Here is a 27,393-nt window from a genome sequence, read left to right as displayed (position 1 = left end):
GGTGATCTGCCCAGCTCCGCAAACAGTTCAACTGCTCGGATTCCTGGGATTCCGATAGAGACAATCTTCTGCTAAAGGTCTCTCTCTGCAGCTGTGGAAAAATTCAGCCATTGCTCTTTGTTTCTTCCTATGAGTGAGGTCCAGTAAGGCCTGATGTTTCAATCTTCTGGTTCCAATTCCGAGGCCTTGTGTGCTCAGTGGCTGCTGTCCCTTTAAACCCTTTATTCTAAATGTTTCAAAGACCTGCCCCAAGACCCATGTGCGTTAAAGATAGGAGCTCTTCTTGGTCAGAGTCTGAGAGACAGTTTGACACTTGATAAAGCGCGTAGACTAGGGTTTCTCAAAGTGTGTTCCATAGAACACTAGCCCCAGTCTTTTATTTTGGGGAAAATATTTCCTACTATATCCTTCCTCGGGGGAATTCACATACATGTTAGCATACTGAAGGCTCTGAGAAGCCGCCCTACGTTGAAGAGATCTGTTTAAATTGTGTCTGTTGAATCCAGTGTTTCCCTTAATCCCGGAACTCTTTCCTTGTTCATAACTCTTTCTCTGTAGATGCCCATTAGCATCCCCTGGGAAATGTCCATGCAGTAGACTGATCTGAGAAAAAGCAATTTTCTGAAGCCGTTAAAACTTCCGGATGGGAAATATGAGGCAATTAATTGATTATAGGTAAATTAAGAATGCAAATCGAGCCTCTTCCTCCAAGGGAAGGAAGTGGAGAGAGCGGACCTCACAGAGTCAGACGGGGGAGAAGGATTTTTGGTGGGTGGGCGGCTGTGAGCAGGGCCTGCAAGAAGAGGTTTGGCTGTGAATATTTGCAAGGCCCCTTGACCTGTAAGGATCACACAGCAGTCAAAGGCCCCAGCTCTGGGTAGCTTAACGGTGTGGTAGGCCCAGAGGTCTTTAGAGAATTGCCTTTCCAATTGAAATGTTTGCTTGATTGAACTCATTCAAAGGACAAAAATAATATTTATCAAAAAATGCATTTCTTTGTCTTATTAATTAGGAGGTCAGTCTCATGTTATTGAAACTCCTCCAATAGATGTTATCAAGCATCTTCTCTGCATCTCTCCGCACACTATGGGTGACTAGGGAACAAAGCCCAGCCTTCGAGCTCATGGTGTCATACAACTTACATTAATCTGAAGGGTCTCGTGTAAACTAGCTGTTTCATATGGGTCTGTTTTCTTTCATGTTTCACACAGTTCTGATCAGAGCGAAGGCTTTCCTATTTTTGCTCCTCCATATTTATTTGTATAATTCTCTCTTTTCTCCTGGAAACGGGCTCAGAGAGATTTCTGTAGCCTATTGGTCTTGATCAGCTACCTCACTTGTTTTGGAACAAAGATAGTTTTAGACAAGAAATTACAATAGAATGTACTTGATGTGTGTGTGTTTACGTATATCTCTGTGTTTATATGTTGACTGAAGGAGAAAAGGAGGCAGAGTTAGAACACAGTGACTGGAGGAGGTATATGGCTTTGTAATTTCCTGCCAAGTGAAAAGTGTTCTGATTAAGTGCTTTTAGTCCAGAGAAGGAAGGATCAGGAAGCAGCTAAAGTAGTAGCTTTATACAGAGTTGGGAAAGGATCAGAAGCGTAAAAAAAAAATGCCCAACCAAAGGCCAAGTTAAGTTCAGACATTGGATGGAGGTAGGAGAGAGATTCCTGAGTGAGATAGAAAGGTAGGGCTTACCTGGCTTCTTTTTCTCTCCACCACTTGAGGTTCTTGAACCTTTGACTTAAGCCTCTGACCACCATAGTGTGAAATAGTCAACTTCATTCCAAGCCTTCCCTTGAATGAAGAATAGCCAAGACTTTGATTCGTGGCCTGTCCTTTGGAAGGTTCTACTGGTGGGCTGAAGGCTAACACTGTGTTCTCAAAATCTCTTGGCCTAGGATAATATGCTGGGACTGAGGAGGGAAGAAAGGAGGAGACACAGAAGAAAAATAACAGTAGATACAATACATCTGAACATTGGACTTTTTTCAAATAGAAATACTTTTCTCCTTGCCTCCCCCATGTATTCAATTTAAATGCATGAAAGGCAATGAAACTTTGTGTCTCTTCAAGTTAGATTGAGGGCCATAAAACTAGATGAGATGAGATGAAATGAGATCGGGCATTGGAAGGCAGTGAGAGGCCATCCCCCGAACCTTCCAGCGGGATTTGCCTGACCACTGGGCAAAGAAGAGCTTATCCATTTTCTAAAGGTTTCCAGCTCAAGCTGGTTTTTAGTTACCTTTATGGTTTTTAGTTTCCTTTAGAAAGTTGCTTAACCCCTGTGTGCCTCAGCTTCCTACTCTGTAAACTAGAGATAGTTCATCCTCATCACAAGCTTGTCTGTAGATTTGAGATAACTGATGCAGAGCATCTGGTTCGCGGCTGAGCTCGTAGTATATACTCAGCTAAGTGCGCTCCCTCCTGATTTGCTGAAGAAAAGAAGCAGCCACCTTTCAGCTTCAAATCCTGAATTGGGGGGAACCAACTCCTCGGGGAATTCAAATATTCTCAGAATCCCTCAAACACAGAGAGATGTCTCTGGCACACCTGGCAGGTACTGATGGCATGGGCATTGTTAAAAGCTGGGGGCGCTTTTTTGTAAAGCCTGTGTATTGATTCAGTCTCTCTCATTGGCTTTGTTCACTCTGTACAGTTCAGGAGGGGACGGCTACCTGGAGAATGTGACCACCTTACCGAGTAAGTAACCACCAGTGGCTTGAGGTTGCCCTCTGGGTCCATCTGACCCCCAGGCTTCCTGAAAGTGCCTCTCAGCTAAGAAAGGAGGGAATAACATCTTCCTTGTGGACTGTCATTGAAATGAGACGAGAGGCCTGTGGACAGGTGGCTGAAGGGGATGGAATAAACTCTGTGTTTGGATTCCGGAGACCTGGGTACGAGCCCTGACCCTTCTGTGTGCTGGCCGGGTGACCTGGGCCAAGTTACTAAACATTCTGAGCCTCAGATCTCCTCAACTGGCCCAGAGAGTGTGGAGATAGTCTAATGGGACAGTGAGTATTTGCTGCACTGTAAACTATAAAAAAAGAAAGACAGAGGGCTTCCCTGGTGGCGCAGTGGTTGAGAGTCCACCTGTCGATGCAGGGGACACGGGTTCGTGCCCCGGTCCGGGAAGATCCCACATGCCGCGGAGCGGCTGGGCCCGTGAGCCATGGGCACTGAGCCTGCGCGTCCGGAGCCTATGCTCCGCAACAGGAGAGGCCACAATAGTGAGAGGCCCGCGTACCGCAAAAAAAAAAAGAAAGAAAAGATAGAAAGAAAAGGAAAACTGAGAGGCTCTTGTTGTCTTGGCCCAGCCTGTCACCAAGTCGTTTGAGGCCCCAACTCCTCTCAGGAGCACACTCTGCCTTCCATCCTAAGCCCTCTGTGTCCTGTGCACCCTTCCCCTTCCAGATATCCTTCGGAAGTTCAACGGAAATCTCACAGGCTATGCGGTGGGCACAGGCAACGCCAGTGACACAAATGCCTTCCTCAATCAGGCTGTTCCTGGAACAAAGGCTAAGTATGGCATTTGGGGAGGGGAGGGGGCCTGTCAGGTAGGGAGGGGGAGGCATGTAGTCCCCTTTAAGGTTGTAATTCTGACCTCTGAGTGCCAAGGGGACATTTATCCATTTGCAGCAATGATTTGAGAAGTTCTTGGCCACCCTCTTCTGTGGCTGCCCCGTGACCAAGGCCGCAGGGAGGCTGGAGGGCTGGATCTTGGACAGAGGCCATGCTCCTAGAGCCTGAACTCCTGGCCTTGCTTTCCTGTGCAGCATGTTCTAATCATTCAACTAACGACCCACCTTAGCCAATTTTTAAAACTTAACCATGGCATAGTGGTACTCTCTACAGCACCTCACAAGTGGCAACACCCCCAAAAGATCAGGGAGTACCAAGCAAATGGATGGGCAAGCCAGGATCTCCAGCCTCAGAGGCTACTTAGAGGGGCAGTAAGTCTTGTCCTGTCCCTGCTCCTGCTCTGGAGCTGCAGGAAATGCAGCTGAGAAGCCAGAGGCAGCTGGAACCAACTGCTCAGCCTCCCGGGCTGCTCGTCCAAGGAGGCCCCTCACCCTGCTCCTAGAAGCCTCAGCCGCCTGGGTCTCCTTGCTCCTGGCCCAGCCTGGGAAGACCCTTCTTAGTAGTAGAAACGGCTGGGGACAGATGGACCCACCACCAGGCGCCAGGAGATGAACGTTCTGTGGCTCCATCTCACACTATAACAGGGACCTAAACTAGTGAGGAGCTGGGGATGCCTGAGGTCTGGTCTTTCCATGAATTCTAAACCCGAGTGTTTGTACGGTGTATATTTATTCCCCCACCTCTTTCTAAAAGAAACATGTAGCTAAGTTTGCCAAAAATGACACAACATATACATGAGAGAGAAAAATCACAGCTTCTGGTGGGGGGAGGAGGGGAAGAAGCAACTGTGTCAGTATGAGCCTTCTTACGATTCTTGTGTCTAAGCATCAAACACTCAGCTTCCTGGCAGCCAGGGTAAAAAGAGGAAGCATGCCAAAACTTTCCTATATCTAATTTCAGAATCTACACCAGTCCTTCAAAGGAGATGAACGGTTTCCTAGCATGGAACCTTAAAGACCCTTTGCATGTGGAGTCCTAGAAAGGAGACCATGCGTAACAAATATAATTGTCAGTACCCTTGACTGTTGCTTTAGGACAAACACACGACAGGCTTTGCAAACGGTTATTTGTTGTAAGAACTCTCCAGGAGAGGCAAGTAGCTTCTTGTCCTGAGCCTCAGGGTCTCTGCCAGCTCGTGGTGGGGGGGAGGGGTTAATGCCATAGAAACCTCCAGTTCAAGCCCTTTAGGATGAAAGGTCTGGGCGCTGTTCCTCAACAGGACTGATTTCCTCTCCTCCTCAGGGAACTTTCAAGCCAAGTCCAGACTCTGATACAGAAGATGAAAGATGACCATGTGAGTCAGCTTTTTGGTTACTTTTACATTGCTTTTTCTTCTTTTTTTTTTTGGCTGCCTCGGGTCTTCGTTGCTGTGCACCCGCTCTCTCTAGTTGTGGTGAGTGGCGGGGGCTACTCTTCTCCGCGGTGCATGGGATTCTCATGGTGGTGGCTTCTCTTGTTGCAGAGCACAGGCTCTAGGCACGTGGGCTTCCGTAGTTGTGGCTCGCGGGCTCTAGAGAGCAGGCTCAGTAGTTGTGGCGTGAGGGCTTCGTTGCTCCGCAGCATGTGGGATCTTCCTGGACCAGGGCTCGAACCCGTGTCCCCTGCACTGGCAGGCAGATTCTTAACCACTGTGTCACCAACGAAGCCCTATGGTTATTTTTAAACACTAACTTTCTGACCCACTAAAGTCCCCAAATGGAATTGTCTGCCATGAAACCAGTGAGCCTCCTGTCACTAGAGGCATTCAAGCAGCAGTAGGGCAGCCCCTGTCGAAGGCCCTCAGGAGATTACGTCAGCTGGGGGGAGGTTTGTTGCTGATCACAATGACCTTGAAAATCCCTCCTGATGCTAAGAATCTGTGGTCTATAAACAAACCTCTGAAGTTCTGTCAGCTCTGAGATTCTGATGCTGTTATTTCAAGAGGGCAAGGAAGTTTTGGAGGATTGAATGGATTTCCTAGCTGTGGTGTTTTTATTTGTTGGAAATCATCAGGCATTTTCCTCCCTCTGTGTAGAGAGTACATTTCCACGAGGACTGGAAGGTCATCACGGTGTTGATTGGAGGCAGTGACTTATGTGACTACTGCACGGATTCGGTAATGGGGGCGGGCCAGGCCTACTCATCGCCCTTGATTTGACCTGTAAGCCATGGAGATCCTATCTGAGAACAGTCCCTGGAATCAGCCCTAGGATTGTCCATCTACACCTGTGTGTGTGTGCACGCACACACGCACATGCACACGCAATTCACACAGGTGCACGCACACACTTCTTGCCCCCCGAACCCTCGCATTTCTGGCTCCCCCCCATGTCCTAGCTGGCATGAGGCAGCAAGTGACAGATACACAGTGCTTCTATTCCCGTTTCCTACAACTCCTGAGAATTCCGAAAGAGAAGAAGCAGTAAAGCCCAAGCCCGTGAAAGGGGTACTAGACACCTTCTGCTCCTGAGCTACAGCTCTGGCTGAAGGTTCCAGTCTTCGTCTGGCCCATCTTTGGCAACAGCGAGTAGCCAACCGTTCATCTCAGATTCTGACATGACGAGCTGGTCACAGTTGGATGCCGAGGGAGAACGAGGCCTTGGGGCTGGAGCCGGGTGGGGAGACTGCCCTCTCCCCCTAACCAGCTCCTCCTCTCCATCCTGTCTCTTCCCAGAATCTGTATTCTGCAGCCAACTTTTTTGACCATCTCCGAAATGCCCTGGACATCCTGCACAGAGAGGTGAGTGGCAGGCTCCCACAAGCTGGACACAGCTCAAGCGTGTTGGGGGCAAGAGGGTGAAATGCCCCCTCCCCTGAAGGAGACAGACAAGGACGTGGGCTCCTGCCCTTTCCAGAGTTTGGGGCTTCCCCCCAAGGAAGCCTCATTCTATTTGGAATCAGCCCCGAGGGTCTCAGGCTTGAGGAAGGGAAGGCAGTCCCGCCACCTCTACCTGGGACATTCCCTGGTGGAGGCAGCTGGGCGGCTCCCAGGCTGGGCACCGCTCTCTGAGTGGCAGGCAGTGTCTACAGTAGGCCCCTCTCTGGTCTCCCCACCCCCTGGCATGGACAAGCCTTTCCAGATGCCCAGGAGGGGGCGCTCTGACTCCCAGATGCTTCTATGGGTTGCCAAGACTCTGGGCCTGCTCAGCAGAGTTAGCCCAGGTCGGGCTGGAAGGAGAGAGTCAAGGGCTAATGTCCTGGCAAACGGGGCACCTACCTCACCAAATTGAAAGCTAACGGATTTGGGGCTTCCCTGGTGGTGCAGTGGTTAAGAATCCACCTGCCAGTGCGGGAGACACAGGTTCAAGCCCTGGTCTGGGAAGATCCCACATGCCGTGGAGCAGCTAAGCCCATGCGCCACGACTACTGAGCCCACGTGCCGCAGCTACTGAAGCCCGCGCAAGTAGAGCCCATGCTCCGCAACAAGAGAAGCCACCACGATGAGAAGCCTGTGCACTGCAACGAAGAGTAGCCTCCACTCGCCACAACTAGAGAAAGCCCACACGCAGCAACGAAGACCCAACGCAGCCAAAAATAAATAAATAAATTTTTAAAAAAGATTAAAAAAAATACTAACAAATTTAAAAAAAGAAAGCTAACGGATTTGGGTTCACTGACTGATGGCTGAACGAGCTGAGCCCTCAGCATTTAGACTTCGGTCTGCCATGTTGTCCTGCTCCAGGAGGCCCATTCACGCTGCTGCCAACGTGGGTGGCACAGCCTGCAGGGCCCTAGGTGGTCACCTTGTGTCGACACCTCCCAGAACCCAACTCGGGGACTCCGGAGCCAGATCCCACTTCTTGGGGCCCTAAGGCAGCTTGTGAAAGAAGCCCCTCAGCCCCTCTCTCATCTGAAGCCTCTCCCGTAGGTACCCCGGGCGCTGGTCAACCTCGTGGACTTCATGAGCCCCCGCGTCATGCGGCGCGTGTTCCTGGGGAACCCCGACAAGTGCCCGGTGCAGCAGGCCAGGTAGGCGGGTGCTTGCTGGTCTGGCTCATGCGGTGGGGACTCCTCGGGGTCTCTGTGACTTGGTCCGTCCATGTGTGCAAGTCTGTAACAGGGTCTGTGCCAGGACCACCTCCTTCTGGGAAGTTGGAGCCAGGGCCCCCGCTTACCAGCCTCAGGGTATCAGCGAGAACCTCTGTGATACGGGGAAGCCACGGGGAAGCCACAGGGAAGAGGTTAGGGCTGGGACAAACACTAGTTCTCAGAGACGGTGCAGCCCAGCCTGTGAGAAGGAGAAACATATAGGGACGTGTCCACGGGTGGTGGAAGCGTAATGGAAAGCAAGGGAATGGTCCCCAAGATTCCCTTACCTTTGTGGGGAAGAAGCGAATTGGGGAAGGACACAGGGAGCTTCCAGCTGGGAGTGTTTTGTTTCTTAAGCTGCGTGAGAGGTGCAAGGCGTGTGTTTTATTATTCTTCCTACATTATATATCCATATACTCATTTAACAAATACTTTTTAAAATTTTGCTGTGCACCAGGTACTATTCTGAGTGCTCTAGAGATATCTTTTTTAACATTAAGTGTATTTTATGGATGTGAAATAATCCATAACAAAACAAAAGGGGACACAGTGGGGCACTAGTGTGAACTCAGGAGGTGTCTGAGGCGTGAGCATCAGAGGCCCCGAAATACCAGCTCCAGCGCCAGAGCAGGCACTTGTACTTTATTTCTAAACACTGAACGTTGGCTTTTCATTGTCCAAATTCACGTGTTCAGCGTAATTTGCTGCAGGCCCAGGGCCTGTGGTCCAACACTTGGACCTGCCCCATACACCCTTGGGGCTTTGTCCATCCCCCTGTCAGGCCTGAAACCTGCCCTGAGCACGCGCGGCAGAGCCTCCTAAGCCAGGGCTCCGGTGAGCACCTCACCCCGCCCCACGCAGCAGAGTCAGTCTCTGACCTAAGCTTCTGCTCTGGGTCCCCCTGCCTCCCCCTCTCTGTGCAGCATTTTGTGTAACTGCGTCCTGACCCCGCGGGAGAGCTCCCAAGAGCTGGCCAGGTTGGAGGCTGTCACCCGAGCCTACCAGGTAAGACCAAGAAAGTCTCTCCTCCCCCTCGATGAACACGCCAGTCCAGAGCCCCCCAGGGGAGGCACACGGGGAAGGGAAGAGCTGTTCAGGCTTTGAGGGGTAACATCGCCCTCCAGGCCACTTCCTGGCTGAGGTGTCTCAGGCAGCCCAGTTGGAGTCATCCCAAAGGAACCCAGGTGGCAGAGTCCTCGTGGCTGAGCTGTCCTTGGTGGCTCAGCCCTGACACTTGGCCTGAAGAGGGCGGCAGCCCTAGGTGCCCCATCGGACTACCTTTCCCTCCACTGCACCCTAGAGGCCCAGCTGTCCCCCCAACCTCCCACCTCCCCAACAGGCAGGCCACGCACGAATGGGGAGTTTCAGGTCCCGAGCCTGGGGGCCCTCTGGAGACTCTCCCTAGGTTTTTCCGTTCCTTGTGGGACTTCCTGCCCGGCCCTTCAGAACTTGCGGTCCACTTAAAACCAAAACCAAAAGGTGGCACAACCCGTATCCAATACTCTGGAAAGAGATTTACCATCAGGTGTGTCTGTGTTCTCAAGGGAAGAACTGAGTCAGCCCACCTGTTGAGGGAGACGGGGACAAGGACACTGCCCACCCACCCCCACCCCTGCCCTAATGGGCACCTGGAGCCCCAGGGCCTGTGCAGAAGGCACCCATGTGTGTGTCCCCAGAGCAGCATGCGTGAGCTGGTGGAGTCAGGTCGCTACGACACGCGGGAGGACTTCTCCGTGGTGCTGCAGCCCTTCTTCTACAACATCCAGCTCCCCATCCTGGCGGTAGGCCCCCTGCCTCCCTGACAGGGCTGCCAAAGGGAGGAGAAAATTCAAGGCAGAAATGCCAAGTGCTTCCGTGAGAGTGAAAATAAATGGGGCAGACCCGGGCAGCTCTCCAGCTGCTGGTCTGGTGGGTACAGCTTCCCCGAACATCAGAGCTGCATTCCCAGAGGGAGTCCCACGTGAGATGTTCTCATTACTACTCATCACAGCCTCCATTTTATTGAGCACCTACTATGTGCCAGGCACTGTGCGCACCACGCATCAAATCTCCACAACTGCCTTTTGAGGTGAGTTTTATCATCCCCACATAACAGAGGCTCAGAGACTTGAAGTATCTTCCCTAAAATCATACAGGAAATAAGGCACAGAGGTGAGATTTGAACACGTCCAATTCCAGACTATTTACTTTCTGCCCCACAGCCAACACTGCAGTTATAACGGAGGGTACCATTTCCGCCCCTGGCTCTGCTCTCCACTTGACACTTCCACTCTGAGCAGAAGAGCTCTGCTCAGAATGGACCAGGGTGGGGACTCAGTTCTCTCTACCTGGGCCTCCATCCCAAGGGCCTGGCCTACCTGGAGGGAAGCCGGAGGAAGCTTTGAGCACCTAGGCTTTGCCCAGGCCTGCCCCAAGGCTTGGCCTCTTCTCCCCACCAAGGTCACTGGGACCAGCTGGCCAAGGGCTGGGAAGTAGCTTTTCCCAGCTGGCTGACCAAGACTTCCTCAGGGACTAGTATCTCATTCCCTCAACCATGGCATGGGTTACGTACATGTGCCTAAAAATACATATAGCGCTTTTTTAATTAAATAAGGGGAATTGTGGGACCGGAAAGCAGATTAGGAGTTTGGGGTCACTCAAGGCTATTGATCTGTGGGACTGCTCTGATCTCCCTCTCGAGGTGAGCAGGGCCTTAGGAAGCCACAGGCGGGGAGCACCCTCGGGGGAGGAGGGCATTGAGAGGTCAACCCCAGGGGTCAGGCCCACCAGCTGTGGCCCACTATCCACCCTCTGCGCCAACGGGATCTTAAGGACGTCTGTTTCTCTCCTTCAGGATGGGCGCCCGGATGTGTCCTTCTTCGCCCCAGACTGCCTCCATCCAAATCAGAAATTCCACTCCCAGCTCTCCAGAGCCCTTTGGGTCAATATGGTAAAATACATGGGATGTCCCTGGTTCTCTGGGGTTCTAGTCTAGAGCAAAGCCCCCTAGAATGGAGCTTGTTCCTGGCCTCCCTTTGCAAGCAAGATACAGAGGAGCAGTGGCCAGCGCATCTGTGGAAGTCTGTATAGAACTGAAAATACGGAGTCCTTCTGATTCCGGGATCAACTGCCTCCCCTCTCGTGGGCTTTGAACTGCGGTGCGGGACTCTTTACATGAATGCAAGGCAGAACCCTCACGTTTATTCAGTATTTTCTATGTGTCAGCAGCTGTTCTAGGCAGTTTAAGCCATGTTATCTCATTTAAGCTTCTCAACAGCCCTGCAAGAAAAGTCTTAGGAGTTTCTGAGGAAGCTGAATCCTACAGAAGCTAAGAAACTGGCCCAGTATCCCACAGCTGGCAAGTGGCAGTGCCAGGAGTGGAAGCCAGGCCCCCTGAAAGCAAATCTGAGCTCTCCCCACTGCAGGAAGCCCTGCCAGGGAATGTTCACTTCAGGGGAAACAAATTAGTACATGCACGTCTCTCTTTTCTTCCTCAATCAGCTTGAACCACTAGGAAAGAAAACGGATACCCTGGACCTGATGGCAGCTATACCCCTCCCCTGCCCTGCTCAGGTAATGAGGGAGGGCCTGCTGTGCTGCTCTCCAGAAACCCAGAGCTCAGACCCCACCCATCCCCTTCACCCCGCACCACAGTTTCCCCTTTGCCCATCTTGCCCCCTGACTGGGAGAGGACGGACTTCGGAGGATGGAGGGAAGTGGAGGAGAACAGAGAGGGGTAGAAGAGGGTACAGAAGCACCTGTGTCTCTAGGAGAGGCAGGTGGGAGAGGAGGCCTGGCCCCAGTAGAGGGAGACGAGTAGGGTGACGGATGTGGATTCTTGAGAAGTGGCGTTAATAAGCCAGAAGGTGGGAAGACCACTCATTTCAGCAGCGGTACGTGGGGCAGTTGGGAAGGTCCGGCTGCAGGTTGGAGGCCTAGCAAGAAGCCAGCTGGGCTCAGAAGCTGTGGTTAGTGGTCGTCGAGCCTGGATCGGGAATGTCCGGCAGGGAGAGGGTCAGGGAGGAGAGCCCTGGAGCTGGGTGGGGGAGGGACAAGCAGGCCCAGCCTTGCCATGACTGGGGTGAGGCTGGCTGGGCTCCTTTTAAGGAGGAAGATCTAAGTGGTTGTTAAACCTGATTTCAGGCCCAGGAGTGGGGCAGGTACATGTGCCCATTGCCTTCAACCCCCTCTTCTAGCCCCTGTCTTATGGCTCTTTAACCAAATAAGGCTGAGGCCAGAGAGCCCTCAGAGGCAGTGAAAGCAGGAGAGCGTGACCCGGTCTGGGAGGCTGGGTTTCCCACCTGGGTTGGGCTGCTTCGCCCTCTCCCACCCTCCCAGCTGAGCAGGGAGAGGACCTGCAGCTCCCCCGTGTGTCTGCCAGGGCTCCAGAGACAGTGGGCAGCCCTGCCTGGTATACCCCTCCCTGTCTGCTGCCTTCCCCACCCCAGTCTCCGGCCCAGGCTAGCCTTGTGTACCATCAGCTTCATCAGGAGGGTGGGAAGAAGGGATGCAGGAGTGAAGGCAGTGGTAGCAGAGGGCTCAGATGCCGGGTCCAGGGCTTGGAGCGAAGGAGATGGTCAAAAGATGTAATAATCAGTGCAATGCGGGCAAGGTCCTAGAGGGCCCTTCTGTGCCAGGTGTAAACCCTTTAATTGCTAGATCCACGTACAGCGGGTTCTAGGGGAGGGAGCAGGCAACCTGGGTAGTGGGGGCATTCGGGGACTCAGAGCAGTGGCTGTAAGCCATACGGGGGTAAGTATTTCAATATTTTCAGAACCCATATGGCCATTCTGAACATCAGCCATGGAAAACCCTCTCCAATCTGCCAATTCCCCTTCCATTAAATAGTAAAAGTAATCACAGCCCATTCCAGGGAGCCGTCATTTGCTCTCCTCCTTACAAATATCTGTTAAGTACCAGGTTGGAGCCTAGGCACTGGGGCAGGTAGAGCCCTGTCACCATGGGCTTCAAAGTCCCAGATCAGGCACGGAGCCCCAAAAGGCTGCTGCTTCACCCAGAATCTCAAGCCACATTGGGCTCCGCTTCTCCTCCTGGACAGAACCTGAATGAGCCATTGGTGAGCAGAGGAGAGCAAATCCAGCCTCCTGGAACGTAGAAGCCCAGCCTGGGAGAAGCGGTTGCCAGGCAACCCCAGAGCACATTCCAAAAGGATCCATCTGTTGGCCAGCCCAACCTCACCGCACCAGGCAACGTAGAATTCTGCATTCCTCAGGTCCCATCTGCTCCCTCCCATGTGCCTTGGAGCTATATAAAAGTCCACCAGCAACTCAGTGTGAGCTGACAGGGGCCAGGCAGCACATATTTTAATCCTAGCTGAGTCTAAACATAGAGGCCACAGGCAGGACCCAGCAGGGAGGAGGGGGCAGGGACGGATGCAAGCACTGGGGAGCTCTCTCAGCTTCCTGCCTGCTCCTCCCCCAGCCCCAATCAACTGCAAGTGCATTCTGCCCAGCCAGGTCGGGCACTTAACAGTATTCCATGGATTTCTGTTAGACTTTAAGGTTGCACACAGGATTTTATGGCCAACTTTTTTTTTTTTTTTTTTTGCGGTACGTGGGCCTGTGGCCTCTCCCGTTGCGGAGCACAGGCTCCGGATGCACAGGCACAGCGGCCATGGCTCACGGGTCCAGCCGCTCCACGGCATGTGGGATCTTCCCGGACCGGGGCACGAACCCGTGTTCCCTGCATCGGCAGGCGGACTCTCAACCACTGCGCCACCAGGGAAGCCCTGTGGCCAACTTCTGATCAGTTGCTCTGTGGACTGTGACTGTTGTCCCCTTCCTGCCTTCATGGCCTCTGCCCACTCCTTCCCTAACCCAGGGCTGCTGGCTGTGGCTCCTCCTCAAGCTTTGAAGAAATCGGCCGAAGGTGAGCGGAGTCCTTTTTCAGGTCTTTTTCTTGCCCTCTCTAGACGCGTTTGTCAGAGTTAGCCACCTCCTCCGTGAATTTATTCCTCCTTGCATTCGTGGATGTAAAGCCACCTTGATTGTTCTGTTTTTCTAGCGTCTGCCCCTTCTCATCTCTTTTAATAACCCTCCTTCCTTTCTCCCAGCATCGAAAATGTGGACATTCTCCAACTTCCATGTCTCAGCCCTATTCTCTTTTCTCTTTCTTTAGGTCCCCTCACTCTGAGATCTGTCCATTACCAGGGTTTCCCGTTAAATGTCTTTGCCTAGGATCCCCCAACCTGTGTCATCATTTCTTACTTTTTTTTCCCCAAACTTGAGCTCTATTTCTAACCCTTAAGAGATCTTTCCCCCTTGGTTGCCCTCTATGGTGTAAGCTTACCCAGAAGGCAGATTAAATATATGATCAGGGTACCCACAGAATGGGGGAACCAAGGGGAAACACGGATAAACAAAGTGAAATAATTTCGAGTGCTATTTCATCCAGTCTTTCATCTTGAGAAAAAGCCGAGGTTTCTTGGATTCCCTTATACTTCCTTTATTATTTAGCAGTGTTTCTCTTTTGAATTACATATGGGGTCTATTGTCTTTTGAATGCTTTGGACTTCTAAATCTCCCATTCCTGCCCGGACCTCCTCATCATCTCAAACTCACTCATATTCATTCAAAAAATGATGTTTGAGTAACAACGTCCATAGGAACGAAATAGCTGTCTTCCCAAACTCTCTGATCCTTAGGACTTCCTATTTCTGTCCACGTTGTTGTGGCTGTCACAGTTCTGCAGGTGTGAAACGTCAGGCACGCTATCTGATAGGATCCTTCCTAGTGCTTTTCCCGCTGGCATCCTTTCCGTTCCCACTGCCACCACCCCAGTTCAGGTCCTCAACACTTTGTGTGTTAAAGGTCACCTGATGCTTCCCATCACAGAGCAACAGAGAATTTTATAACCTTAGGATCTCAGTGCAGAGGGCCTTGGAGTCCTGTTGAGGCAGTCTCTCATATAATAATTGAATTATTCTACCACATCCCTCCCAAGGCAGCTAGAGGCTATGGCTTCTACTTACACTTCCACACGCTCAAGGCAGTGCTTTTCTAACAGCCAAGTGGCTACCTGTTAATATGTTGTAAAATCAGCCTAGTAGGTCGCGTTTGGGATGGGATGATGGGATGGGATAGGATGGGAAGTTGGGATGAGGTGGGACAGAAATGTCAGAGGGTGTTCCATGCACCGCTGTTACGTCCTCCTCTCTTCTACCACTACCACCCTCCCCTGGGTCTTCTCCTCAGTTTCCTCAACTATTTATCGCAGACAAGTGTCCCAAACCCTGCCTCACGTAGTAGGTATGTCTCCTTGGAACGTGGCCCCCCCTTAAGTTGGTGCCCGGCCCTGACAGTACACACCTGGTTTGGTCCGAGCAGCACAGAACAGAAGAAAACCAGCTCTCCTTCACGGAACTTTACACCTAGTAACACTGCCAAGATGAAGAAGACCTTTTCCCGAAACCACTGACTCACGTTGCTGACTCACATCAGGTGGCTGTCGGGGCTGTGCCCACCGGCAGGCCACACCATCTTTGCACAGCTCTAACTAGGAGAACATTTCCTTGTGCTGGCCTTCAATGGGCTTAGCTTTCTACTTACTGGTGTTAGCAACCTCGCCTAGGAGAGCCAGCGGACTAAATGGGCTCCCTCTTCCCTCTGCTCAGCGCGAGGCCTTTAACCCAGTCTGACTCATGCAGACACAGTGCGGTCAACGGGCCCAGGGCACCCAGGCCGCCTGTCTGCCACTGTCCTGGACCTGTTCTCATTGTTCCCGTTCTGGCCTCACTCCCCACCGCATTCCAGTGTCTCCCTGACGCCTTAGTTCAGTCTCCCCTCTCTGGCCCCTCCCTCTACCGTTGGATCATGAGATGGAATAGGCTCTCCAGTTTGATTTTAAGCATGTCTGGAAGGGCAGGGAGCGTCTTTGCTCTCCGGTTCTTCCTGTGGTAACCACTCTGAGACTAGCTCCAGCCCCCAGGCCCTGTGCCCCATCGGGGCTCCCGTGAAGTGGGGAGAGAATGATAACGAGTGACCCCCCTCCCAGCGAGTCTCGTCTTTGAGGACCACACATTCCCAGATCTTGCAACCGTTCCTCAGCAATTACTGCACTTACCGGATGCGCTATCCTCTGATGCTTCGCTACCTGATGCTTCTCATGTTCTCTGCCTGACTGGGTTGTAAGCCTCTGTATCCTCCCCTCATTCTGGCACCTAGAACAGAGCTCTGAACACATGGGGCTCTACAAAGGTGGGGCATTTATTTATAGGATGCTCCCAGAGCGCCCTCGTCTGATGGTGAAGCTCGGGGGGCACAATAGCATTGGCCAGAGACAAGCCTCGTTAGCCGGGGCGACGCGCCATTGTAAGCTCTGTCTCCTTGCAGTGTTGCAGATGGTCCAGGGCACACTTCCTGCCCTTGGCCCCGAGTGCCCCCTCTGAATCATGTTGCAGCTAGGAATGCCGAGACTCGGAGGCTAGGAGAGACGTGCACTGCCCAGGGAGCCAAGGTCTGTGCTGAGGGCTAGGGCTTTCATGTACCTAGATTTCATCCTCCAAGGTGACTGCTGAGACCTTCTCTTCCTCATCCCTCTGTCTGACCAGCAGGGTCTTTCTCGGACCTGACCCCCGTGATCAGGAGGAATTCCCCGTGAGGAATGGAAGGAGGCCACTGCTGGTCAGGAGGCTTGACGGGTCGGGCCCGGCTCTGCACTCACTTCCTGCTCTCCACCTGGAGCAGGTCCCTCCTCCACTCTGCCCCCCAGTTGCTCCTCATCTGTAAAGCGGGGGTTGCAGACTCAGATGCAGTGCCAGGCAGGAACACAACCGTGTGGATGGGATCAGGTCTGGGACAAGAGGAGGTGGTAGGGCCAGAACTGAAGGGCACACGCCTCTTTGGGAAGCATTCAGAGTTGGTCTTCTCTCCTCTCCCTTCCTTTCCTCCTCTAACTTTTTAAGCACCTTTCAGGCCAAAATAGAGCAGATGGGCAGTCAGCTTTCAACCCCTGGTTCGGATCTCCAATGACCTCTTCTCCAACATTCTGGTTCTTCCTACTTACTCCCATGTTATTCCCAAATTTTCAGACCATGGCCCTTCTACCCTACTCAGCACGTCTTGTGAAGGTGTTGACAGCCCTGGGCTGTTTGGCCTGATCTCTGGCTTATGAACTTCTTATTGCTTCACTGTCATTTTCACGCTTTCTCATTACCTGCTTTCCCCCTTTTCTCCTTTGTCTACTTCCTTCTTCGACCAACTTATCACCCACAACTGAATAGACCTGGATTCTTGACTGGGCGTGTGTGAAACTGACTGTAAAATAAATAGGCGAGCAGGGAAAGAAGAGGCTGTTTCACGAGAAAAAAACACAACCAGAGTATGTGAAGCCAACCCGAAGGGGGTAAGATACATAATTCAAAGGAGGCAAAATCATACTAATAGCAGCAGATATTAAAATACATTGATGATCATAACACTTTTTGGTGAAGAAAAAAGTGCTATAATGTGAATCTCTTGCCAGAGAAATGACAAAGGAAAGAAAAATCATTCTGAGGATTAGGGAGATGTTCAGTTGTCAGGGTGAAAACAAAAGCGCAGAACCCTGACTAGAACGTGTATGGAACCCTTTTTAGGCCTTTTATTGTGCATCCCTTGTCAAAGCTGTTATGTAAAACCCTCTAGGGAATGAATGAAATTATGTTTGTACGGTTCTTTCTATTTAAATGCAGAAGATCATGTTAAATAAATCTACAGGACAGGATTGTTAGTACTTAATGTTTCCTAAGCAATCTTCCAGGCTGTCAGATAAGCTCTCCCTGTGGTTTCTTTTCTCTCCTAGAATGAACCCTTCCTGAGAACCCCCCGGAACAGTAACTACACATACCCCACCAAGCCGTCCATTGAGGTAACCCCCGACGCACGTCTGCCTCTCTCAGGGACAAACCATTTCCACCTCCCGGCGGGGCGTGGTGTGGGTTTCCGAGAGTTAGCTTAATCAGAAACGTACCCCGCTTACATACTGGAAATTGGAATGTGAAGAAAAGGCTCCTGAACCACAAAGTCCCAGGATTGTCCTAACATGTTCTCAAGTGTTTACCTGATGTCAGCAACCAACTAGAGGAAGTGCCTGTGGAGCAGTTGTCTCTGACCTTTGCACAAACATCATTTCTGATCAGGCAGCTCAGCCTTTCAAGAAGAGATGAGGGGGAGGCGGTGGGTATGATGCACTGTCAATTTCCTGTCGTTGAGTGGGAAGAACCTCAATTCCGGGGGCTGGGCCCAACAGGAAGCTGACACATATGCAGGTGGGTCTCCAGGGCTTGCTTGGTTCAAGTCAATCATTCTAGCTCTGAGGATTCAGGGCCCATGACTTTAGGGGCAGCTACTGCAAAGATGGCCTGAAGGATCCTGAACCACACCCGGCCTTGCAGGACCGGCCTGGTCCAGACCACATGTGTCGGCCACCAGATCGAGGGATCAACCACCAGTGTCGGATGAGCACCTATGGTTTGTCCAGTCTTGTGCGAGGGGCTGGAGGGCGTTCAGAGAAGCGTCCGCGTGGTCCTGCCCTCAGGAGTTAGAGGTCGTTCCAGACTGGGCACCTACGATGTGTCAGACACTGACTCAGGAAGATAGAGCAGTGGACCAGACAGATGGGTCCCACCCCTCATGGAGCTTACAATCTACCGGAGGAGGCATCCAGTAGACAGCTAAACACAATCATTTCATAGAGTGAAGACAGCTCTGAGGAAGGTGATGCAGGAAAGTGAGATGGGGCAGGGAGGGTGGCATGTTCTGATGAGCCGTGCAGACCACGTCAGGCCTCTCTGAGGAGGAGAGATTTGAGCTGGGATGTGTATGATGAAAAGACGCCGGCTATCTGGAGAGCCAGAGTCCCAGACAGGACCAGGGAGTGCAAAGGCTCAGAAGTGGGGCTGAGTCGGGTGTATTTGATGAGAGAAAGAAGTCAGTGTGGCTGTGGGTGTGTGAATGAGGTAGAGAGTAGGTCATGAGACCAGAGGGTTTATTGAGGGACCGATCACACAGAATCTGAATCCCTAAGAAAGAAGGTTGGACTTCAGGTGGAGCGCTGTGGGAAATTGTCGGAGGTTCTAGGAGAAGGTGATGTAATCTATTTCACCTTTTTAAAGACCCCTGACTAGTGTGGAAAATGGATTCGGGAGCAGCAGGAGTGATTGAGGAAAGACGTTTTATAAGCCGGCTGAAGCACTGAGACTAGCTCACCTGAAATTATTGAAGAACCGTTAGGTGCTAAGCGCTGGGATGCAAGCCATGTGGTAATGCCACCATCCAGCCTCTCTGAATTCTCTTAGGCTCATGTTAGCCCAACAGAGGCGTGTCCCAGGCCAACCACGGACAAAATCCATTAGAATTGAAATGTCAGCTACATCTTGTCAGTTGGGCATTGATTGATTTATCTAACATGCGTATATTTATTGGATGCCTAAATGGCGCAGGCACTGTGCAAAGTGCTGGGTACACACTGGTGAAAACAGTGGTTCTGGTTCTGTCCTCTTGGATCTTAGTCTCATGTGTCTTTGCTTCTGTTGCCGGAAGAGTTAAAAACCCAGGCCTAGAAAGTGGTGGGATTTGTTTCTTTTTTTAAAATACCTTGCTATTTAAATTAGCCACAGACAGGCAACAGCAACATTACTTGAGAACTTGTTAGAAATGCAGAGTCTTAGGCAGCACACCAGTCCTGCTGTCTCAGGATCTGCATTTAACAAGACCCACAGGGGATCCAGGTGCCCTGGCATAGGGTGCCAAGTACAGTTCTTCCCTTGGAACAGACGAGAGTGCTCCATTTCCAACCTGGGTCTGTTCATCTGCATGGGATGGGCTTGTCTCTGGCTCACCAGTTCTCTGAGATGTTTCTAAAGTGCTCACGGCTATAGAATTTTTTTTAATTGCATCTTCCCCAGATATTTGTCATCTGCGCTTCAAGAACATCTGTGTTCTTGATTTCAGTAGAACTCCCACACAGAAGAAGGACTCCATCCGTGTGATGAATTGAGCAGTTCCCTGGAATAAACTAAATTACATCAGATTAAGCAACTAATATTTAAAGGAAGTTTCATTTTTGCTCCCTTGTGAGAGCAGTGTTTTAACAAGGCATGTCTGCCTCATCATCTGACCAAATGAAAGAGACAAGCTTCCAAAGCCTTTGGCAACCACACGCCTAGAGAATCAGTCAACCGGACAACAGCTGTGTGTGGAGCCCTACTGTGCACTCAGCCCTACTGGGCTTGTCCCTCAGGCCGCTCTGGGCATATGCAAGCGTCTGCACTAGGGAAGGAACTCTATCTTTCCCCCAACTTCTGCGCCCTCTGCTTCCCTCCCCATCCCCTCCTCCAGCACCTGGCAAGCGTGCCCTATATTCCAGAGACAAGAGAATTGGACTGAAGGTATCCAGGTTATAGACGTTAATTTATATACATACAAGGAATTGTTTGGCTATTAAGTTAAATACACCGAAAGAAATGATATGCACATATTCAGAAATGATATGCAGAAACCAGAAACTTTGCAGTTGTAAAAATTTCACATTACTGTCCTAAATATATTGTAATTATTGTTTTGGTCCTAGCGTTGTAATTAGTGTACATTAGTTTCATGTTAAACGACACCACCAAAACCCACATGGAACCTCTTATGAGGCATCCAGGTCTGTGTTCCTTTGGGAGACCACCTGTTGCACACCTTCACTGTTTTCTCCCCTACTTTGGATGACTGTGGGCTCCATTTAAGGGTGTAGATAAGTTGAGGTGGGAAAGACTGTGGGTGTGCATGAGTGTGTCCACACATCATGTGTTTTGTGCATGGCGGGTGGGGAGAGACCTATTTTCTCCTCTCTGATTCCCCTCTCGCTCCATCCACAACTCACAGCTCTAGCCTCACATGATCCCCTACAGTAACATAATTCCAGCCTCCACCAAGAATTGCTTAGCTAGTTCTTCCTGGGCTGAAGCTAACCTTCCTGCACAGTGAGTGTCGGGTGTTGTGTCTTTCCTCCTGTTGATTTAGAACTGGGGCAGTGACTTCCTGTGTGAGGAGTGGAATCCTTCCAACAGTGTCCCCACATCAGGTGAGTATAAACATCATCACCCCCTTCAGTCAAGGGCCCCCTTCAGTCAACCTACACACACACCTTGGAGCCTTGAGCAGGTCTTGCTGATGCCCGTGCAGTGCAGACCTTGATCCCGGGTAGCCCATGACAAGCTAGGCTGCAGCACTGCTGGGCTCCCGGGCTCTCCACAAACCACACTTCTCCTCTCGGGTTAGTCCCAATGGCAGCCTTTCAGACCTCCCTGCCCGGTGAGGTAGGTATAGTCAGGGATTGGGGTCCTCTCTACCTGTGCTCATGACCCCCCCACCCCCCACCCAGCTGGAGCTTTCCTGGACCACTCCAGTGTGAAGTGGGCTCCTCTCAGGATGGATGAGAGCCATCAAGCCCATCACCTTCAGTGCCTTAGTTGCTCTGAATAGATGGAAAATACAAATTTTCTAAAGCCTTAGGCTGGAAATAAGTTTAATGGGAACCTGTGGGATAAGAACAGAATCTCAGACTCCTAGCCAAGTTAATAGTTTCAAAGGAAGACCTCCACTGACCATCCATCTTTTTTCCTGTCTCCCTAGTCCATGAGCTCCGGCCAGCGGATATCAAAGTGGTAGCTGCCCTGGGTGACTCGCTGACTGTGAGTACTGAGCTGGGCCAGGCCCTGTGCGGAATCACCTCTTCCTCCACATCAGCTCTGTGTTCAGCATTTAGCCGAGAACGTACCTGTGTCCGGCAATGAGACATAGCCAGGCAGCTGCAAAACACCAGCAGGCGATCGAGAATGCCCTCCCCTCCTCCCTTCCACAGCCTGGCTCAATACCACCTCCTCCACGGGGCCTCCCCTCCATCCCCTGATAGAAGCCGTCCATCCCCCTTCCCCACTGTTCCCAAGCGTTTCATCTGTGTGTGTTAAGGCAGCGGTCCCCAACCTTTCTGGCACCAGGGACAGGTTTCGTGGAAGACAGTTTTTCCGCGGACAGGGGAGGGGGGCAGGGGAGGGGTTCAGGTGGTAAAGTGAGCGATGAGTGGCGGTGGGGCTCGCAGGTGAGGCTCCGCTCGCTTACCCGCCACTCACCTCCGGCAGTGCGGCCCAGCTCCTGGCAGGCCTCGGACCAGCACTGGTCCGAGGCCTGGGGGTTGGGGACCCCTGTGTTAAGGTACTTATCCAAGTCTGCCTGCCTTTACCAGGGAACTCATCTCCTTCACCCAGACTCCCAGGATGGTGGGTCTTACCCACACACTGCCCAGCACCCGCTCACCCCATTTAAAGATGTGTTTGTGGGGGCAGAGGGGGCCCAATACCTGCACATAGCACAGTTTCACTAAAGGAATCGTATGGGCCAACTATTTAGCTATTGTCTGTGTGTGAGACACTCTGCTAGCAATTCAGAGGGAAAATCAGTGTGAGATGTAGTCTTAACCCTCTAGAAACTTGTCCAGCTGGGGAAATAAAAAACACTTACACAGAAGGAGGTACGTAATCATATCGGGGACAAACCGGACTTGTGAAATCAGGTATTCATTTCAGTAAAGAACAACTTCTCCAGATGGGTTTGAGTGTGTTTTAATTTTGGTATGAACGTGGGGAAAGCTGTGGAAGGAAGGATACACACCAGGCTCTTAACCATTAATTGATCCTGGTAGTGTGTATGTGAGGGTAAGGGGTGAGGAGGGAGGGGGTGTAGACCCTGGAGCAGGGGGCAGGTTATTAAAGTAGGGGTAAATTAGTAATGAAAACATCTTTGTATCATTTCACTGGTTATAGTGAATGCATACTAATTTTGTAATTTTCAAAGAGGAATACTCTCTTTTTTTAAGATAGGGCCTTTAGAAAGCAACTATACTCCAATAGACATTAATTTAAAAAATAGGGCCTTTAAAAAAAGTGTTATGGAGGAGGCAGAAATTGACAAAGGTGTTAGAGAATGAACTGGAGACATAATGGCTGGAAAGGAGGAGTTTCAGCATTCCCAGAAAGGATGGAGTGGCTGTTAGTAGGCCGGTCCAAGGCCCTCATGCTTCAGATCAACTTGTTTAGACCTTGAAGGTTTGTGTGGACAGGAAAGGAGGCGGTGAACAAGGAAAGGAAAGTGGAAACCAGGTCATGGTGAGCTCTGAATGTTGGTGAAGGGGTTTGGCTCTGACCCTGTGAGTAAGAGACACCCACTGGAAGGTCAGAGTCAGAGGGAGGCGTGAGGGAACAGGTGTGCTTGGCAGAGCAGGTGGGCAGCCCCGTGAGATGGGAAGAGACACTGGAGACCGTGGGGTCAGGTGGACGCCAGAGCTGTCCATGGTGAGGAGATGAGAGTCTCACCTGCAAATATGGCAAAGGGAACACGAAGAAAGGGACGGAAGCCAGAGAGGTTGGGGAGGAAGAATCTTGCTTCTTCCACAACTTGGTTACTGGTTGCGTGTGGAAGATTGGGAAGTCAGGACGACTCTGAGATTAAGTGGCCTGGGGAAAAGCTGGTACCATTTTCAGAAAAGGTAAATCCAGGTCCCAGCTGCTACACCAGGGCAAGAGGGCCCCTCCCCAGTGCCCCCAGCCTGCACCCGACCCAGCCCAGCTCTAGAGCCTTCTCTTTGCCTTTCAGACAGCGGTGGGAGCCCGACCCAGCAACTCCAGTGACCTCTCCACAGCCTGGAGGGGACTCTCCTGGAGGTGAGGGTGCTCTCCACTCATCTCTGTTGATGACGCTCCCCACAGAAGCATGGGTGGTGTGTTTCCCTGTCACCCCTCCAGAGATGAGGCCGGGTACTCGAGGCCCGGTGCTGGGATGCAAGGCGATGCCCCGATGCTTCTGTTGTTCCTAAGGGAGATGGGAATCCTGCCCCAGGGCAGACTGTCTGGTTCTGACTCAGAAATATGATGACCTGTGATTTTAACAAATGTGCTTTCGCTTCCCCAGCATTGGAGGGGACGGCGACTTGGGGACCCACACCACACTGCCCAGTAAGTAGCAGCACGGAGAGGCACCATCACTGTGGCCGTAGCAACCCCTCCCTGAGGCCAGGGCCCTTCCACTGAGCGAGGGAAGAGAAGGTTGTCTGTAAGGAGAGAAGTCAGCCTGCCCTGAAGAGACCCAGAAGCGTCCTGCCCACACCTGTGCCCCAACACTGCACGTCCATCTCCCTCTCACCTGTGCTCTCTGCTCCTTCCCTCTTCAAAGACATTCTGAAGAAGTTCAACCCCAAAATCTTCGGCTTCTCCGCCGGCACCCGGGAGGAGACGGCCGGGCTGAATGCAGCAGTGGGAGGGGCCAGAGCTCGGTGAGTAGACGTGGGTACTGGAGGGACAGAGGAGGGCAAGGCCGAGAGATCGGGGACGAGAGAAGGGTGGTGTCTGGGACCCGGGCCCACAGACGGGCCGTAAGAGCCGTGGTGCACGGAGCACTTCTGCTGCCCGGCCCTGAGCTGCCCCCTCACGTGGATCATCTCCTGTAATCCTTACACCCTTCAAGATGGGTACTAGCGTGAGGACACAGAGGCTTAGACCGTTTCCTGAATGGCCCAAGCTTATCAGAGCGAGGGACCAGAGGAGCCAGGATCAGACCAGGCTGAATCAGAGCCTTCGCTCTGCCCGCTGAGCTGTTAGCACCTCTCAGGGCAGCGGGGAGAAGCCCTTGAGGGTGGCCGGACAGGAAGCATGCGGCCAGGGCGCAGGGTGCCCTCCTGCTGACTCCAGCTGGTCTCCCAGCCCAGAGGAGGCTGGGGTCGAATGTGCAGGTGACAACTCTCAGCACCTTGGGGACACAGAGCAGGACCTCACGGCTGGCCGCCCTTCCCTCCTCCCTTCTCTCGCCTCTGAACCTCCAGCCCTTGACTCTGAAAAAGCCGTATGTTGGCACTCGGGAGTTAGATGGCATTGACACTCGGGAGTTAGTTAGATGGTAGGGCCTCGAAACAACATGGCGGTTGTCTGTTTGCACTTGGATTTCTGTGGTTGACAACAACCCAGATAATTAAAGTTGAAATGCCTGACGGAGTGCATTGATTTTCTGCACAGAGCGTGCTGGGTCTTTGCTTTGTAGAAGGGTTGCTGCACTCAGATCACCAGGGAAACAGAACCCGCTTGACTCACCCTGTTTACAGGGAAAGTTCCTTTCAGACGCGGTAAGGAGGGCCCCACGCTCGCTTTGAGCCTCTGAGCCACAGGAAGCGATGTCAGGTCCTCAACATCATAAGCAGGAAGAATTATTTTCTGCAAAAACTTGGGCTTCGTGGGGCCATCATATCAACCTCTAGTTGCTGGTATTACCATTATTATTTTTTTTAGAGCCCAGGCTTCATTAACCAGGAATTGATTCCTTAGTCTGTTGACATTCAAGCCCCTTTCCCCATTCCTGCTTCACTTCTCTTAAACTGGTTTTTCTATTTCACTGCTGCTTGGTGTCTCCATCAGGCAGCAAGAGTACCTGGGGAGGAGTGGCAGGGGAAGTAGCCGAGACATGCAGCTTCTTTAAAGCCTGACTTCCCCTAGTGCCCTCGAGGGCTTATCACCCGTGGATTCCCCTGTTCATAGCTTGAACCTATTAAAAGGTTACAGGGATTTCTGTGGTCCCCTTTAACCAGGACAGGCTTTCTTTATAGCTTTCTGACACACGCATCAATAGCAGTAGCATGTGAGATACGGTCCTGAATGTATTAATGAGAAACATGGCAGGGATGGTACCACGTATGCTTGGCCACATGCCCAGCTCACTGTGGACATGCAAAGATTTAAAATGCCCATTCTGTACCAGTTACTGCTTTTATGATTTCTTCCATGGAAGCCTCCATTGGCTGTATCCCTTCTCACATACATATATTTTTTTAAATAACAGTTTATTGAGGTGTAATTGACGAGTACACTGTACGTATTAAAAGTGTACAATTTGATCAGTTTGTTATATGCATATACCTGTGAAACCATTACCACAATCAAGATGATAAATATATCCATCACCTCCAAAAGTTTCCCTGTATTTCTTTGTAATCAATCTCTCCCTCCCGCCCCTTCCTGTCTCTACCCCACTCCCTGGGCCCCAGGTAACCACTGACCTGCTTTCTTGTCCCTATAGATTAGTTTTAATTTTCTAGAACTTTACAGAAACAGAACCACAGACTGTGTACTCTTTTCTTGTCTGACTTCTTCCACCCAGCAAAATTATTTTGAGGTACATCCCCATTGTTTTGTGTATCACTAGTTCATTCCCCTTTATTGCTGGGTAAGCTTCCATTGACATGCCTGTCTCTCATCCAGAAGCATTCAATTCCTCGTTCATGGCAGGTATCCAGGAGGTGAAGGAAGAACGAGTCCTGTCCGTATTTGTCTCCCCCGTCCTGTTTTGTTGCAAGTGGGAGAAGTGAGGAGATGGGGAATGGTGTGGAAATCCAAAGGAACTACAGGGAGAATAACAAAAGGATTAAAGGAACGGAGAGTGGGACTTAGAGGTAAAGGTTAAAGGAGTCGTGAAGCCTGGAAAGGAAAAGGCTGAGGGATCATTTGGGACGATGAATTTTTTCAAATATACAAAAGGTTATTTTTAAAACAGGCAGCCAAATAAGAACTGAACAGGCTCAGTTCAGTTTCATCCTGCAGCGAAAGAGCTGGATGAAGTATAAGGGAATGTCCCTGATGGGAAGGTCGAGCAAATCCCCCTGAAGTGGCTTCAGAGGAGCAGGCCTGCAGAAGGGGGTGGGGAGATGCAGATTAGCCCTTGGCAGGGTCAGGATCAATTACGGCTCCAAGGTCCAGGGCAGATCTTTGAGTTTTCTAAACAGGTTGAGATTTCTTGAGAATGGAAAGCCTTGGAATGCAATGAAAGAGTGAACTTTATATAACATTTTTCTTCCTGAAACATCTCCTTGCCAGGCCCAAATCCGACAGCTTGAGCCCTCCCTCGTGAGCCAGCCCTAATGTCCCCTTCTCTTCCCCCCTCCAGTGACATGCCGGCCCAGGCCCGGGACCTCATGGAGCGAATGAAGAACAGCCCTGTGAGTACAGGACCCCGGGCCGCCCCTGGAAGGTGCTCTGCCCGTAGCTGGGGTGGGTGCAAGCCGCCCTAAAAGAGCCCCCTCTGTATCACTGCAGCGCTCTTGGCTCGTCCTTAAGAGGGGCCAAACGAGCCACGAGGAGCAGGCCTTGCCACCCAGACGCCGCCCGTCTCTGCCGCCCCCCTCCCCCCAGGGCCGGCTGCAGGAGGTGAGAGGGGCAGAGGCTGGCCGGAGGTGGCAGGCCTCGGCCTCTGGCGGCTTTCCACTTTACCCAGGAGCTGGCTTCCAGAGCCCTATTATGTAAACTTTGGCTTCTAAAATTAGGCAGCTCATTCCAACCCTTCCTCCTTCCCGCTAACCCGGCCCCTCTAAACCTCCCCACCAGCACTTCTTTAAACACTCTGTGTTTATGCCTTGGCACTCAGCGTCTGGGAGCACTCCTATTATGGCGGCGCTGAGTGGAAAGCAGGCTCCTCCGGGGGCCGCCCCGTCCCCCTCCCAACTCTCCGTCCACGAGGGGCTCCTCCTCCACCCCCCTCCCTGGACCCAGGCCTGAAGAGAGGCCAGCTCTGGGCTCTTGCTTCTAGATGTGTCTTGTGCCCTCGGCTCCTCTGAAGGCCTTTCGATCCCATTTTAGGGGTGGGTTAATACACACCACCTCCTCCTGGACCGCAACTTTCTTAAGAGGATCTCAAAGGGAAAAAGGTCCTCTGTACTGAGGGAGCACACGCGTGCGCGCTCTCC

At 51.7% G+C, this 27,393-nt stretch overlaps 1 protein-coding gene and 1 long non-coding RNA gene across 2 annotated transcripts in view; one reads left to right on the top strand and one right to left on the bottom strand.

Annotated features, from left to right (window-relative positions):
- Window positions 1-27,393, top strand: part of PLB1 (phospholipase B1) — a 201,933-nt gene that overhangs the window by 160,541 nt on the left and 13,999 nt on the right. The window contains exons 39-55 of the mRNA XM_067703362.1: window positions 2,663-2,706; window positions 3,418-3,526; window positions 4,888-4,939; window positions 5,660-5,740; window positions 6,299-6,364; window positions 7,493-7,593; window positions 8,577-8,658; window positions 9,330-9,434; window positions 10,487-10,582; window positions 11,134-11,205; window positions 17,434-17,499; window positions 20,640-20,700; window positions 21,252-21,310; window positions 23,268-23,335; window positions 23,583-23,626; window positions 23,844-23,943; window positions 26,598-26,649. Of these exons, the coding sequence (XP_067559463.1) occupies window positions 2,663-2,706; window positions 3,418-3,526; window positions 4,888-4,939; window positions 5,660-5,740; window positions 6,299-6,364; window positions 7,493-7,593; window positions 8,577-8,658; window positions 9,330-9,434; window positions 10,487-10,582; window positions 11,134-11,205; window positions 17,434-17,499; window positions 20,640-20,700; window positions 21,252-21,310; window positions 23,268-23,335; window positions 23,583-23,626; window positions 23,844-23,943; window positions 26,598-26,649 (1,258 nt within the window). The remainder of the gene's footprint in view (window positions 1-2,662; window positions 2,707-3,417; window positions 3,527-4,887; window positions 4,940-5,659; window positions 5,741-6,298; window positions 6,365-7,492; window positions 7,594-8,576; window positions 8,659-9,329; window positions 9,435-10,486; window positions 10,583-11,133; window positions 11,206-17,433; window positions 17,500-20,639; window positions 20,701-21,251; window positions 21,311-23,267; window positions 23,336-23,582; window positions 23,627-23,843; window positions 23,944-26,597; window positions 26,650-27,393) is intronic.
- LOC137205326 (uncharacterized) lies at window positions 19,014-27,378 on the bottom strand. The gene is made up of 5 exons (XR_010934097.1): window positions 25,901-27,378; window positions 24,755-24,874; window positions 23,814-23,960; window positions 20,764-20,923; window positions 19,014-19,647 (listed from the first exon to the last, which is right to left on the bottom strand). It is a non-coding gene; the product is annotated as an uncharacterized lncRNA (long non-coding RNA).

Source organism: Pseudorca crassidens, chromosome 14, assembly GCF_039906515.1.
Source record: "Pseudorca crassidens isolate mPseCra1 chromosome 14, mPseCra1.hap1, whole genome shotgun sequence".
NCBI classification, from domain to species: Eukaryota; Metazoa; Chordata; class Mammalia; order Artiodactyla; family Delphinidae; genus Pseudorca; species Pseudorca crassidens.
The sequence above is the reverse complement of the archived record's forward strand: the minus strand, read 5'-3'. Positions and strand labels throughout refer to the sequence as shown.